The 15,797-nt window shown below is 42.1% G+C and overlaps 1 protein-coding gene across 2 annotated transcripts in view; it reads right to left on the bottom strand.

Annotated features, from left to right (window-relative positions):
* Window positions 1-15,797, bottom strand: part of NPAS1 (neuronal PAS domain protein 1) — a 500,301-nt gene that overhangs the window by 219,784 nt on the left and 264,720 nt on the right. For both annotated transcript variants that reach the window (XM_085625659.1, XM_085625660.1), the window contains one exon: window positions 1,216-1,298. In XM_085625659.1, the coding sequence (XP_085481785.1) occupies window positions 1,216-1,298 (83 nt within the window). The remainder of the gene's footprint in view (window positions 1-1,215; window positions 1,299-15,797) is intronic.

Genomic DNA, 15,797 nt, shown 5'->3' with positions numbered 1-15,797 from the left:
AACCTTTCGGAACTTCATCAGGGCTTAGGTCGTAAATTGTGAGATCGCAATATGATAGAAAAGATGTTCAGGATTTAGACGTTCTTCGTAATTAATACGGCAAGGATAAATTCCTTTTGAAGAAAATTAATGTCAGAGCACAGAGTTATAGAACACAAAAGTCCTTTATGAAGATTATTATGTCCGAGCCATTCCACTGAAAGCCTACTTTCAGCCTGATAAAATGGTGGTTATATTTCTTATTTGAACAAAAATAATCTTCATAAAGGACTTTTGTGTTCTATTACTCTGTGCTCTGACATTAATTTTCTTCAAAGGGTATTTATCCAATTTTGAAATAAAATAAGAATTTAATGAAATAACAACGGACTACAAGTGTTGTTTTTGGTGCACCTCCTATTGCTTAAAGGCCTCATCTCTGTGACACAAGCTTATCTGTCTCTTTGTGGCCACCAATAGCACTCTTCTGACAAGGGTGCCCCACCTCTGGCACTTCAGAGAGGAGCGGAAATGGCCTTTCCCAAGCAAGCCTTGCTAAAGAGAGCTCCCGCCTTTCTTCTAGAAAGAGACAGACTCAAATTCCTACCTGTACCCCTCTCCGTCTCTGTCACCGACGGCAGAGCGACAGGCAAGGCAAGGCAGATTGATAAATTGCTGTTTAAAATATTACCATACGCCACTTTCGACAATTAGCCAACTACCCCGGGAGACAGCTGTAATGAGGGCTCAGCATTAATAATTAGTCATCTCTGCATTTGTATCCGCGGCACTTGCCCCGCAGTGTCAGGGCCCGGGTGATAAGCAGGAGGTCACTGCAGACTGGAGGTGAGCAGAGAGCGCTCCCAGAGAGACGCTGAATGAGAAGCACGTGTAGGTTAGAAAGTAAGGTGGACCTTTGGATAATCCACCGCGGGCAACACCTGGGGGACCTGCCGATAAAAGCTGCCACGTCTCCCCTAGTCTGAAACTGCAGTTTGACAGTGGGGATCATGGTATGAGGGAATGCTGCATAGAGTGCATGCATAGAGTGAAGTGTTGGTCATCCAGCATGGACGTAGGTGCACTCAGTGTGGCTTCTCCTCTTTGGACCGGGACTTCTTCAGATCAAAAGGGCTGGTCAATCTAAGGTACACTTCACATGCACTAGCAGTCCCAGCTTCAGACAGGCGTGAACTATGTCCCCCTCCATCATGCAGTTCCCTCCCTTTGACTCACCTGCAATATGTGTCCCCCAAGGTTCTGCTCAAAGAGTTCCGTGGATAAGGCGGCCGCTAAACTTCGTGCCTGCGAACCCATAGCTGAAAGAGAGAGAAACTGATTTTCAATGTTTTTTTCCATGACAGCTTGATCACAAACGGTAGAAATATTAGGACTGCTGATTCATGAGGAGTCTTATGGTACCTAATGGTAAGGGCATGATATAGAAGCAAACTGTCCTAAAAGAAGGGATCACAATCAAAACAAAGACATGGCAAACCATCAAAAATTTCTATTGATGCCAAATAAAAGGGATATTAATAAATGCCATAGAAAGAGGCAAAACTAGCAATGCCAACAGATGGCCATAAGTGTGAATGGAATGCCAAAGGGGACAACTTGCCATCGAGGAAAGAGAGGAAGGGCTCTAGAGATGCTAAGCAACCCGGTCACTATGTGGTCACTATCCATGCCAATGAAAGGGGAGCCAATGAATATAAAGCAAAGGGGTACAACCATGGATGCCTTGAAAGGAGAGCCTCAAGCAATATCAAGGAAATGGAAAACCTATGGAGACAAAGGAATTGGGGGAGCAGTAGAATGCCAATCGGCATGTGTCGATATAATGCAGAAGCGACCACTAGCAGTGAAAATGCTCAATTCAAAGGAAAGGGGACAATACCACTGTCGAGGAAAATAGGCAACTTTTAAACGGAAATGTTGCACCCAATAGTACAATCCTCATACTCTGATTTCTCACCACCAAGGAATTGCACTGGCGGTGTCTCATCCTTCACCTAAAGGAGGTTACCAGATGATCTCAATAGATGGACAAGACCAAGTTTCATTTCTGTGCTTTCTTTTAACGATTGACTCTATTCCTTGATTAATAATCTTGGGTCACCACAATGGACTTAATTGCACTGAAGTGTCAGATCACAATGGTTCTAGGCACAAAATATGGTGTCCCTTGTGACAGTGCACAGAAGTTTCCTTGTAGCAGTGTGACGCATCTCCATACATGGTGACACCCAGTCAAGCCCACCCTTCAGCAGTGAGATAGCCATGAGAGAGGAAAAACCATTTAAGCCAAGGCCCATCCCATCTTCCAGGGGTGATATATCCATGTGCAAGGAATCTTTTAATAAGCATGTGTTCAACTCTAACCTTCAGTGATTCCATCTCTCACCTTGGACATCAGGGTCTATCCTGTGCTCAAGAGAGTCAACACAGAGTTAAGAGTCTCACACCTAAGCATCATACCCGAGCGAATGGCTTGGTTGTTTGATCAAAGGGTTCTTCTTACAAATGGATATTTCACTTGGAAGTACATGATGAATGGTATACTCCTTCATGTGTTCTCACATATGGATATATCACCCATGAGAATGTAGCAGACCTTATTCTGAGCACATTACTAACACACCTTAGGCCTCATAGTGAATGGATCTTCAGTTTAAGTAATATTTTCTGGAACTTGGAGAAATTAGACTGCTACGTAATTTAAAGTTTATCTTTGCATTCATAAATGCAAACACTTGGATAAGATCTAAACCATCTCAGCTTTTGGTAGGGTTGTCGGTGCAATGTAACTTTTTAGTGCAGTGATCATGGCCTTTGTACATAGGAAAAGTGGCAACTTGCAATTTTTATCTGGTGGAAATCGCAAATAGTGTTTCCTACTTTTTGGAAATCGCAAATTGCGACTGCGATTTAGGGAATCACAAATAGGGATTACCTATGTGCGATTTCTAAAGCACATGTACAAAAATATTTCCTAAATACGAATTGGGCATTTAGGAAATGCGATTACACCATGGGCCAAATTAAAAAATGCATTTAAAATGCATTTTTTAAGTGTGACATGAAACGCAGATCTGCCCCTAGGGCATATTATGCACTTACATGTGCACCACAAATATCAGGGTGCATCCAGGGGTCTTTAAACCCAGAGGCACCCTTTGGTTTGATTTCCTAAATTGCGATTTACTATTAGGAAATGGCAATTTAGGAAATGCAAACCATTTCCTATTTTACCCATAGGTGAGAATTCAATCGCATTTCCTATTTGTAATTTCCTAATACTGATTCCCTATAGGAATCGCTATTAGGAAATCACACATTTTGTACATATCATTTTGCATTTCCTAAATAGCGATTCCTACGGAAATTAGGAAATGCAAAAGGCAAATTTCGTACATCTGGCCCCTAGTCTCTTAGTCATGATATTTGCCACCGGCATTCAGCACCGGTGACATTCGATGACTCTTGCCACGAGCCTCTGAGCAAAACTATGGGCTCCGGCATTTATTCTTTTATAAATGTACTAATTAAGCTCTACTCCTAGATGATGATGGGCTGCATCACAGATGTCCTGCACATTAAATATATGTTGCCATTTCCTGTTGCTCCTGCTTTGCGTTTGGCGTATAAATCACAACCAATTGCACATCTGTGCAATTGGTTGTGCCCCAGGACATTAGATAGCTCTGCAATGCCACAGTATTTGGCGCAGGTGAATATACAGTGGCAGCATGTGCTGGATCTTTGATGCTCCTCAGGATGTGGGAGAAGGATAACAGTAATTAACATTTGCGTCCACCGTGCTTAGGAATAATTCACGAGTTCTGCTATCTATGAGGTTGATCAACGATGGTGTTGTTTTGGTATAAAATTGTATATGGGTGTGTCCAGCATTATGGCCATGTCCATTCTCTACAATGAGAGTTCCTATATTCGCTAAGCAACAGCTTAGCACGCGATCTGTTAATTCTTAGCCCCTCATCTGCTGGGCTTCCCTGTCAACTATCTCCTCTTGTCAACTTTGTTCAGGGTGGACCTGCTGAATAGGTGAGGAGGCTGAGAGTCAGACTAGGGCCAGTCTCTTCGTATGTGCATAGTAATCCCGCATGGATCCTTTGCATCATCTCCATATTTGTGTGAAGTGGATTCCCTCTCCCTCTCTGTGCCTTCTAAATCGCGACACCTTCCACAATTTGTGACTTATTACACCGATTGCAGAAGTTTTGGGCACCATTGTGTGATTTCTGTGCTTTGAGTTTCTGGCATAATAAGCTAATGTGTATCCTTCTTCTATGACAGCGGTTTGAGCACCGGCACTAGTTGAGTTAATTTTACGTTTCCAGCACCATATCCACGATGAGACTGTCACAATTATCAGAAAAAGACACTCTTTCTACAGCTCAGAACAGAGATAATCAGTGGTGGGCAGTGATTTGCTGGCAATAAATGGATGCATGTTGAACAATAGTCGCCACATCCGTTATTTGAATCGTTTTACTGAACACCGCGGACTGTTCAGGCTTTAAAAATCGTCCACCATTTTGGTAAATTTAACAACGGGTTTCTTATCCAATAGTAAATAGAAAGAAACAATAAATGCATTGAAAGCAGCAATAAAAAAAAATAAAAGTGGCATGTGAAACTTGAGGATCAAAAACACAAAGAAATTTCTATTGGAGGATAGTAGTAACATATGGGGCGGACTGACAGTGTTTCTACGTTCACTCCAGACACTGCAGCCGGATACGTATCAGCTGCATATTCATAGCCCCTGATGAAGGCTTTGAAGGCTCCAGGGGCCCCGCGTGTAACCTTTGCCTGGGTCCTTTCTTCCCCCCCTCTGATCTTTGCACAGAGTGGGGATCCCCGCGGCAACTGAATAGAGAAGGTTCTAAAGCTCTATGGTCCAGTGGGAACCTGGAGGCAGATCTGGGATGGCAGGCCTTTATAATGAGAGGCTCAGAATTTTTTTCCCGCCTGCCTATAGAGAGAGCCTCTGGCAAAGTCATGGAGTCCTGCCAGCTTTTTCAGCATCCCAGCGTGCAAGGCTGATCACTGCACAGTCAGATAAAGCAGTCAAGGAAGTGAATGTGTGCGTGAGCGGGATCCGGCACAGTTACACTTTCTTTTGCGCTCTCTCCTCATACACAACAAATGGGTGTTGACCCACGTTAGACGCACTTCCATTCATCGTAGATTTGATCAAATTTGATTATCTAGTTATCCTTGCGTGTCTCAGTGATGGTCCCCTGGTTCTGGATTATTGCTTCTTGCAGATATGAGTCCTCCAAAGCGCATTTGTACACTCACCTCAGTTCTATTATTGTATAGTCTCTTACTGACCCTATTGTGTACATAGCTGTAACTGTTGCTACTTTATTGCCCATATTCTTTGTGCTAAGGTTGCTGTTTTACTGTTTATATTCTCTGTTCTCCACCTATGCATACTCAGTGCAGCATTCTAAGAAAAGTGCTTTGATGCCTGAGGGGCTTGTTCATGCTATTTAAAAACATAAACAAATAAATGACTGCAATCTATTGTGTTGCAACCTTACAATACAGTGACGTGTCTCACTGTTCATAGTGGTATCAAATGTCTGACTTATTTTGAGAAACTTTCTTAAATGTTCAACAAAACACAGTTCAATATTTATCCATAACGTGATGTGTTGTTTTATTTTATATTTGTTATCCCTATCTTTCTATTTATTTAAATCTCCAACGCCCTCCGTCATCCTCAGCGAGCTGGTCCTATATCCATTCCCACGGGTTCAGCAAGTTTTAATATTGATTCACAAGAAGCTACAGTTTACCAGCCAGCACCCTGTAAACAGAGAATCTTACACAAAGATTTTTTATTTTATTGTGCACAGGATATGATTCCTCTTCAAGCCATTTGCTTTTTCATAAAGCAGTGACGCGTTTCGGTCAAAAGACCTTCTTCCGGCCTGGCGACTTTGAGTTTGGTGCCACAAAGATAAAGAAAAACCATCCCAGTTGCGTGTTGACAGAGAGAAAATACTTTCCTCAAATAGGATTTTAAAGTAAACAGACTCCGTGTTCATTTTTCAAACAGAAACCACAACATCAATAAAGGAATGGATGGCCTTAACAACATACACAGAGTTATTTATGAAGAATGGTGTTGATACTAAATTGAGAATCAGATTTGAATGAAATTAATATCCAAAATATTTGAATTGAATTAAGGATCATGAAACAGCTAATCATATGTTGTGGCTTCTGTTTGTAAAATGAAAACGGAGTCTCTTCACTTTATAATTGACTGTATTTGAAGAAAGTATTTTCTTTTTCACTACATGTAACTGGCTTGGTCGTTGTTTATTTTTATGGCACTATACTCACAATCACCTGGGGGCATATCATCAAGGACCGGCGATAATTATCGCTAAGCGCACTCAGCGCTAGGATAATTATCGCCGGCTAACGTGGAATTTTATCGCTGAGATAGCGTGCTATCAGCAACGCTTATCTCAAATGCGATAAAATTTCAAGCGCTAACTGCCAAATTTGAGATTATCGCTGGAAATCCAGCGATAATCTCACAAAGTTTGGCAATAGCTTGTTGATAGGGCAGGGCAGACTTAGCCATGATATCCACCTTACATTGGATATAATGGCTAAGTCAAACTAAAAGCAGGCGTAAGGAAAGTAGCGATAACCAAGGTTAGCGCTACTTTTCTTATCGCTATGCTTGTTAGCGTGCCCATTGATATTGGAGAAATGTCGGTTAGCAACATTTCTCCAGTTATCTTGGGACGGAACGCCCACTTTGCATCTCATTAGAGATGCAAAGGTGGGCGTTATGGGAAAGGGAGCTAATGCAAGGACTCACGCGATAGCGTGGCCTTGCTGATAAGGCGATAAAATTATCGCCGCTTTTTGTCCGAAAACGGACTCAAAAGCGGTGATAATTTTATATTGCCTCCTTGCTGATATGCCCGCTGGTCGGTAAAATGTCTTCTACCCAAAATGCGTCACTTCCTGATGAAGCAAAGCTAGACAGATTATGCAGATGATGACATAAAAAGATTTTGGTAAGATCCACTGTTTTCAGTGTGCTGGCTCCTATTTGGGGTGGAAAACTGTAGCCGCTGTTGATCTTTCAAATTATATACATTCTCGGATTTTTGCATTTGTGAAATTAAAGAGTAGGAAACCATTTTATTCTCCATTATGTATTTTGAAAATACCCTTCTTCAGGAGGTTAATTTGTTCTGTAGTCCATTTGGTCATCCTTATGCATATTACGTTCAATTTTAAGAGTCTGGGACCAAACCCGCCAGTTGGCATTTTTTTGAGCATTTGATACACCATTGGCGGTTTTGTTACTCTTTGTTTAGTCATATGAAACTCCACAAGTGCTCTTCCCAAATTGTCTCACTGTCACCTGAGGGCTGGTGAGTTCTCCAGTCCTGTCTCCTGCCTATTGCTCTCCCTTTGACTGTGTGTGGCTCTCTGTTCCCCTTGCATACAGTTGCAGACTGACAGCACTACATGGCTTTGGTGAGACTTCTGGTGCAAGACTTGTAAATAAACAACATACATCCTCAAGCGCTATAGAAAGTCGCCACAGGCACTTTCCAGGCACACCCTTGCTTCCCCAGCCAGCAGCAAAGGGGAGGAGCTCATATGTCTCAAGCTTCAGCCTCTGACACCTGCACATTAGCCCTACTTAGCTCTACAAATGCTGATTTGTTCAATGTGTGCAGGAACCTTCTTTAATAGAGAAAGTGCCTTTGTGGGAAGCACCTATGTCTTTCCCTCACAGCAGGGAAACTATGATTCCTCAATATCTTTATGTGCAGGCATGTGTTAGAGAATGTGTCTTTTCATCTTTGTTCTTACTATGTCATACTGGGAGCTGCTGTGAAGTAAGGAACTAGGCCAACTGAAACAACATCAGCTAATTCTCCTGTCCTGTTACTTGGTCCATGGGTCAGCCGATCTCTCTCTGGCCACCAACCCAGGTACCTACAAGAAAGAACAGGAGGAAGGTCCTTCTCCTACCTTGCTGCCAAGGCCTGGAACGACGTCCCCCTCCACCTCTGGCATGTTCCCACATTGCCACAGTTCAGGAAGGATCTCAAGACCTGGCTCTTCGGATGACCCCAGCACTCAATAGAGCTGCCCCTCCCCCACCCCCCAGTGCCTTGAGACCCTCACGGGTGAGTAGTTGAGCTTTACCAACCTTGGTTGATTGATTGATGATCCATTGACCCATGCAACTCCTAATCTTAATCATAAACAGCCTATCATTATAGAACTATATTTTCATTTCCCAAGTAAACACAGTAGTAAACTAATGGGAAACATAAGCTACTCAGGTAAAACTCTCAAAATCCCAGAATTTCGCTTTAAATGTAATTTTTCAAGACTTGACATTATGAAGTTTTTCGCATTTTTGTACTTTCGCTCGTGGGTTCCTATATTGTGTAGAAAAAGTCTCTCTGAGTTTTCTCTGAGTTTCCTGGGACATGAAATACAACAGGGGGAATCCTGTAAACTCAGGTGGGACCTGGGTGATAATGGTAACAAACAACGTCTCAACAGGTAATATTTGAAAGACAATTAATTATTTCAAATAAATTAGGGGAGGGAGACAAAACGGGAGAAACACCATGGTTGAATATCATGTTAGGATCCAAGGCCAAGGAAGCTGTAAGTACGCTATACTTTGTCAATACCGTTTCGACCTGTCTGGTTTCAGGTCATCATCAGGACGGGATTACATGTATCACTTCGAAATTGCTGCTGTGTGGGCACGTCCATAATAGGTCAAAGGGCCATACGGTCTATTCGGGCGAAGTGAAGCACCTAGGTAATAGTGAGTCATGGGTCTAAGTGAAGTGCATGATGGTCTCTAGAGGGAATCCAAGATAAGTCAAGAACCAGTGTAGTTATACAGAACCCAAAAAGACCTTTGCTTGGGGAGATAGCCTCTTGAAGTCAGCCAGAGTGGATAGATCGCCAGGGATCAATCAGCCCGGAATGAAGCTTCACCAGCACCAATACAGGCAGAGCAACGACCTCCCCAGGAGCACCCTTTGTCGTGCAAGAGGCTCCCTTCTGTATTCAGCATTAACGTGCTTGATATTCCAGGCATATAACTATGTTGGTTCTTGATTTATCTTGGATCCCCTCTGGGGACCATCACTGCCTGCTTCGCTTGGGCCCACGACTCACTATTACCTGGGTGCTTCAATTCACCCAAATAGACTGTTTGGCCCTTTAACGCATTTTGGACTTGCTAAGGCACCAGCAATTTTGAACTTCTACATGTAATCCTTTCCTTATGATGACCTGATACCAGACAGGTCGAAACGCCTTTGACAAAGTACAGCATACTTATGACTTCCTTGGCTCCTAAAATGCTTCAAAATAATTGTAATCTTATTGCTCATGTTATGTAGTAATTTAAAAATGCGTCTTTTTCCCTGTCACCTTACCACGTGCTCCACTTGCGCCGTTCACCCTATCACGAGCATTATGTGTGTATCTTTTTGATTACACTCTCATTGAGGAAATATATTGTTATCTGAATTTAATGTTGTCTTGCTACAAGACCCTATACAGTGGTGTTTTTCGCTTTTCCTTCTCATAATGTATTTATACTGATTGTCTTTCAAATATTACCTGTTGAGACGTTCTTCTCTGAGTTTCCTACCAGTATCTTGAGTGACTTTTTTGTACGTGTGTAAAAAAAAGTAAAGTGAGATACCAGCAAACCACAGTTTGCACTAACAGCATTATATTGTGAAAGTTTAATGACATTTTAAATAATTTTGTGAAATAGTTACACAATTTCAAGCACCCCTTTTTGAATATATCTAATTTTGAACCTTTAAAACCTAAGATGCATCTTTCTCTGTCTATAATTATCTTTCCATGAATAAAAGTAATCCTGTCCCATTTCATGCCTCAATTGGACAAGTGAAATTACTTATTTGCTGGACTATCCTCTTACATTTGTATACAGATCCAAGTCTAGAGCCTTATTCTCAGAACTCTCCAATGGCTCTCTCAGCTGCCAGTAAGATCATCTTCAAATCCCTCTGCATAACGCAAAATACATTTTAGTGACCAGGTCCTGAATTACTTAAAAAAGATCCTCTGTAGGTGCAGATTCATGAATTCCTTTGTGAGTTGGGACCTTGGGTATTTAGTGTAACCACTACTGACTGGAGTCTATTACCCGTCTGCGCACCGGCTGTGCTTGATCTACTTGCGTTCCTTGATTTTCTGACAACTGTGCTTTATTGTGAATGACTGGAGTGCTTTTATAAGTATCCTGATGCCTTCTCTTTTGCTTTATTGTTCCCTAGGCTTTGCATTAGGAAGTGTAAGGCTGTTTTATGTTCTTGGGAAACACCATCGTCTGCACGTACGTTTTAGTGTTAACAGCCTAATGAATGCCTATGCTTTGGGGTAAGAGAGTAGTGGGGTTTTGATGGTTGTTGAGTTATCAGAGATCTCTACCTCCTTTACGGTAGGATTTTTAAGTGAGATGATACATGGTGATGTGGCATTCAAAGGTTCATGCATTCATTTTACAACTGAGAATACAGCAGTGCAGTAGCACAATAAGGACAGGCAAGAATCAGATATGAATTGCATGAGGGTAAAATGGTGGCTAATGCAATCTGGGGGAAGGCGTGGGTTTTGCAAATCTATAACATGCCCTGCGAGCTGCATTGCTTTAAAACCTTTCCATTCAAGTACTTGTGGAAGATGATCAACTGTGGGCACTAGCGACTAAAGACCTGATTTAGAGATTGGGGACAGGAGTTTACTCCCTCAGGAGGACAGAGAAAAGTACACCATCGCCCTGACAGAGCCGCCACCTGCCAAACTTTGAGAAGTCCTCCGGCCCAGCGGACATCTCAGGCATTGGCAGGAATCACCGACATGGCTCCGTCAACATGACCCAAAGACATTATACAAAATTAGAGGTAACCCAAAGTAGGATTTTCTTTTGGAAAATATAAAAACTCAGTGGGGCATTTAGCAGTTTTCAGTGCTCCTTACTAGCAGGTTTTACCTGGTGGTGACGCATATCGAAAACCCGCCATGTGTTTAGCTACTCTAAATCGGGTGAACAGACACCCGACCAACCCTCCTTACTCTGTCGGACAGGCAGAGGTTTATGTCGGCGGTGTAGATGGAAAAGTTCCGTCATCGACATAATGAAGGTCTGCCCGACTCTAAATGAAGCGTGCTCTAAATCAGGCCGTAAATTTCCTCATGGCAGTGCAAGGTGCTCACACCACCCAGCCATCTGTATCACGATAGTCACTCACAATGTCTGTTCATGTGCATCAAAGTCCTGACTTTTTTTGTGCATGCTTTGAGCTGTTCTTGTTTCAGGAAGGTCCTCATTTTATATGTGTCTGTCCCCCTTGCTCCCGACAAGGCCCTTTTATAACAAACCTGCTGAGATAGATGGGAATTTGTTGTTGTCGGCGCCTGGTGTTGTAAAAGTAGTGGCAGCTACTCATCTCCCCCATGTGTCCTCGAGCACCCAATCTCCATCTTCACCAAGTGAAAGGTAACTTTTGTATGAGTAAAACAAGATAAGGGTAAAACAAGGTAAAGTAGATAAGGGAATTGCACCGGCATGCGGAGAAACGTCAGTGCATTGAACGACTGAGGGCAAGATTGCACGTGTGTAAGGAAGTAATTGAGAGGGCAAATGGGCCTGTGAATGGGTGGGCAAATGAACAAGTAGGCGAGTGACTGGGAGGTAAGTGAAGGTGTACATGACTCAGCACCCGTCATCGATGGGTATTGCGATCACTCAGGGTGGGTATGGCAGTGGCGTAATTTCACCACACTAACCTCACATCCCATTGCCTTTGACCATCACTGGCATCACGGGACTTGACAGCACATGACCAATGGCACCAAAACACTTGATTAATGTTTTTAAGCTTTGTCTCTTTTATGTGGTTTGCAATGATTAAATTAATCAAACAATAAAGTGTCACTTGCAATTCAATTCACACGGGTTTCAAGGAGCTATGCCTAAATTGGGATGGCCTGGCTCAGATCAAAATGTTAATTTCGGGCAAATGGGAAATACAGTGGGGAGGACCGAGATCCCGAAGCTCTAGATGTGGTTGCTTTCTCTCCTTGTTGCTCAGTTACTCCCCCGACGCACTGAAACCACTCCTTCAAGTGCGCTGGGACACTACTCTGGCTAAATCCACTTAACTTCTTAAATGCATCTATAAATAGAGCAGACCGGTTTCCCGGCAAGCATAAACCAGAGAAACGGAGCCCAAAGCTGCAGTCAGTCTTTTCGGTCCACATTACTGTGTAGCAGTAAATTCTTTTATTTACCCTTCGCATGCCAACTCTTTCTTCCTTTTGTTTCTTCTTTTTTCATGTTATGTTACTGGTATTTGCATTGCACAGTTTGACATTAGCATGAACCTCGATTGTTATATTTTCAAATCCATCTCACGCCAAAGAATATCGTCAAATACATTTTTATATATTTTACATGTTTGTTTATTTATTATTATCATATAAACATAAGTTAATTTAACATAAAAATGTAATTCTAAAAATGGCAATCGTTACATTGAAATATTGTTGACCAAGCCACATCCCTAAAAGAGACATCTCCCTCCTCCACTGTCTCAGAACACCCCACCCGCTCCTAGAAAATGACTGCAGTTATATCATAAACACAAATATTCTATATCAACTGGGAATGTCCTAGGTACTTCTTCTCCAAAACACTGCACCTTCTCAAATGAATTAGAAGATCCCTAGACACGTGTGACAAGGAAAATACACCTACCACCCCCAACCACCCTTCCGCCATCCTTAATCACAATAGCATCTGCATTATGCATGGCAGTACACCTCTGGCATAATTAATAACAATAACCTCAGGTAAAATTCACAGAAATATCCACTCGCATAATTTATGGCCATGCCATCTGGAATAATTCATATCAACATCCTCTGGAATAAGTCAAAGCAATAACCCCTGGCATAATTCATAGCAACACTCCATGGTACATTTCATAGCAATTTCTCCAGCCATAAAAAAACTTCTAGCTTGAATAATTGCATTATCAGGTGGATTAAAATTGCCAACATTTTCTGGCTTTAATAACAGAGTAGATCTATGGTGCTAAAAAACTAACATTTCTTTATCACGGAAAATGGAAATAAAATACTGCGACGAAATAGCTGTACTTCCTGGGGTAAATATTGACAATATATATTCTGCCATAATTGTTTGTGTGGCATAAATTACCAACATAGACACCAGCAAAAAAATATTAGGATAATATCTGACAAACATACTTGGCTTAAACTGTGGCATAAATATTGGCAATATTTTGTTTGGGAATTAATAATAATATCATTTGGCACAAGACATTGCAGTACCTTATGGCAGAAACGTTAGGCATATGCTGTAAACTGGACACCATTTGTACTGCAGAACTATGTTTATGCTATGGTTTCAGAGGTTGTGATGGGAAGAAGTCACTCCGAAGGGCCAATAAATGTGCCTTTCGCTCTACAGAAATACTGCTCACAAGTACTGCAGTGGCCCTTACATTTTTCAGACCTTATTTGAGGCAATATGTTTAAAATCCTTTTTTTCTGTTGCATTAAAAGTTAACAACAGGATTTCTCTTGGGAGAGGTGGTTCACTGGATTCAGTATATGACCCATGTGTAATCCCCTTCTTAAGTACTTTCAAGATTTGGGAAGCTTGGCTCGCACCCTGTCAGACCTCACTGACATTTAGGTTTTGACCCACTAACTGTCCTGTGAATATTGAGCACATATCAAGGGTCAGGCTTTCTATTTCCTTGGGAAATATCCTTCACTCTGTACGGAACACGTAAAGAAGCTTCTCGAGGTACCCTCCCTTGATGTTTCCAACAAAGAGTTGACTCTGCCAGCCTCCTTCTCATTATAAGAATACCTTCCCGCGTCGCATCCTCCCCACGTATCAAACAGCGGAAATGAGACGCCTGCTCTTTTGTGGTGTCTGTAGAGATTAACCGCTGGCACCACAGGCGGATCAATCCAGCTGTTTGATGTGATCACAATGTCAACTGGTATACCATCACCTGATGACGATGCAGTATATTGTGCTGTTGGGTGGGTTGGGTCCTCTTGCCCTGATGAATTTGCCCCCAAATTCTCCCTGGCACTGAAACATGCCCGCCACTCGTTATACTATGGTCTGGGCATGTGACTTTGTTTTTAATCATGAGCCCGGGGTGCACACAATTACAAAGTTGATACGGGGCATTGTGAACTAATGTTTATAGTTTTGTTGAGAGCGTAAGGAACAAACTCTTGCACTGCAGGGTCAATACTACATACAACGGAAGGACAGCATTGTAGAAATCCAGCCTGAGCCATTTTACTACATGTACCTATCACAGACATATCCATGTCAGATAGCTTCTCCTTTTTGAATAGGAAAGCGCCAATGATGAGGAAATGAGCCAGTTGGGTAGCACGATGCAACAGGCTTTTGGTGGTTGCTTCCGTGAGGCACTTCCTATTTTGAAATAATTGTTTCACATATTCATTGTTGGCACTTGACACCACGAGTTCCTTCATACAACATATATAAACCCCCAACAGCGTTGAGTCTAACTAAGCAGAGTTGGATGGGCACTTACAGTTGGTAAGTATCCGACGAGCCCTCCAAGAAAACAAATTTTGTGTGGGGTGTTGAAAAATGGGGCTTTTTGGTTCTTGCTCTTAGCAACACCACAGACCTTCAATTTCCTCTCATCTCTCAAGCCTGATGATTTTCTCCTTCAGGCACCCGAAGACCAATTCTGAGATGTGCCCTTCTTAATACAAGATCCACACCCAAAATATGTCAGGTGCATGACTTCATCTATGACAGTTCTCATGCGCTTCATTACAGAGGCATGGCTTATAGAGGAAAATAATGCTATCTCTGTACTTTGTGAAGCTATGCTTCCAAAATATGTGCCTATTCTCTGGATTCACACCACAAGCAGGTAGGGGTGGTTGCTGTGGTATACTCCCGTTCCTCAGATGCAGTCCTGATGTTCTATATTGAAGATTAGAACCCTAACCAGTCAAATGGTTTCGGTCAGCGAATACAAAACATTTGATTTTTTTCATCAACAGACCTCCTTTCCACGCCAGCCTTCACTAAACCCTCTGTTGACTCAATTTCCTCCATCATCTTTGAAGACCGCATTCTTAGAGACTTCACAATTGACTTGATAACCCCGGCGTGGCCCACTAAATCACTAATCACTGACTTGGATACATGGCATAGCTCTACATTGGCATATCTCGTGATATCTCTACATTGGCATAGCTCTGTGCCTGCACACTTGGCTGGCTGGTCCCTGAATCTCATTTTTGTGTGTCACAGGACTGTTCACAGCTCTGGTCAATATAAACTTTATTTGTATGGTCCAGTTGCAGTGAGGTTTGGTGCTCCTAAGGCAAGATTCCTAGTATGGCAATGTTTTTATCTTTTTGGTCTTTGATTCCCACAGCTAATGTATTGTGCACTTTCATCTATCATAACAAACAGTGCAGAGTGGTATATTCCAATATTAGTCACTAAAACGTTTTTAGGGAGAGAACCAGAGCTGACTCAATATTTTCATATTGGTTTCTTACTTCCTGCATGTACTAGACACAATTTCAGAATAATTTGTTATTAATATTAAAAATAGATAACCTCGTCAACACAGTTTGCAATTCCAATCGCAATCTCAAGGCTGCATTTATTAATGCAC

This window comes from Triturus cristatus, chromosome 9 (genome assembly GCF_964204655.1).
Source record: "Triturus cristatus chromosome 9, aTriCri1.1, whole genome shotgun sequence".
Classification (NCBI taxonomy): domain Eukaryota; kingdom Metazoa; phylum Chordata; class Amphibia; order Caudata; family Salamandridae; genus Triturus; species Triturus cristatus.
The sequence above is the reverse complement of the archived record's forward strand: the minus strand, read 5'-3'. Positions and strand labels throughout refer to the sequence as shown.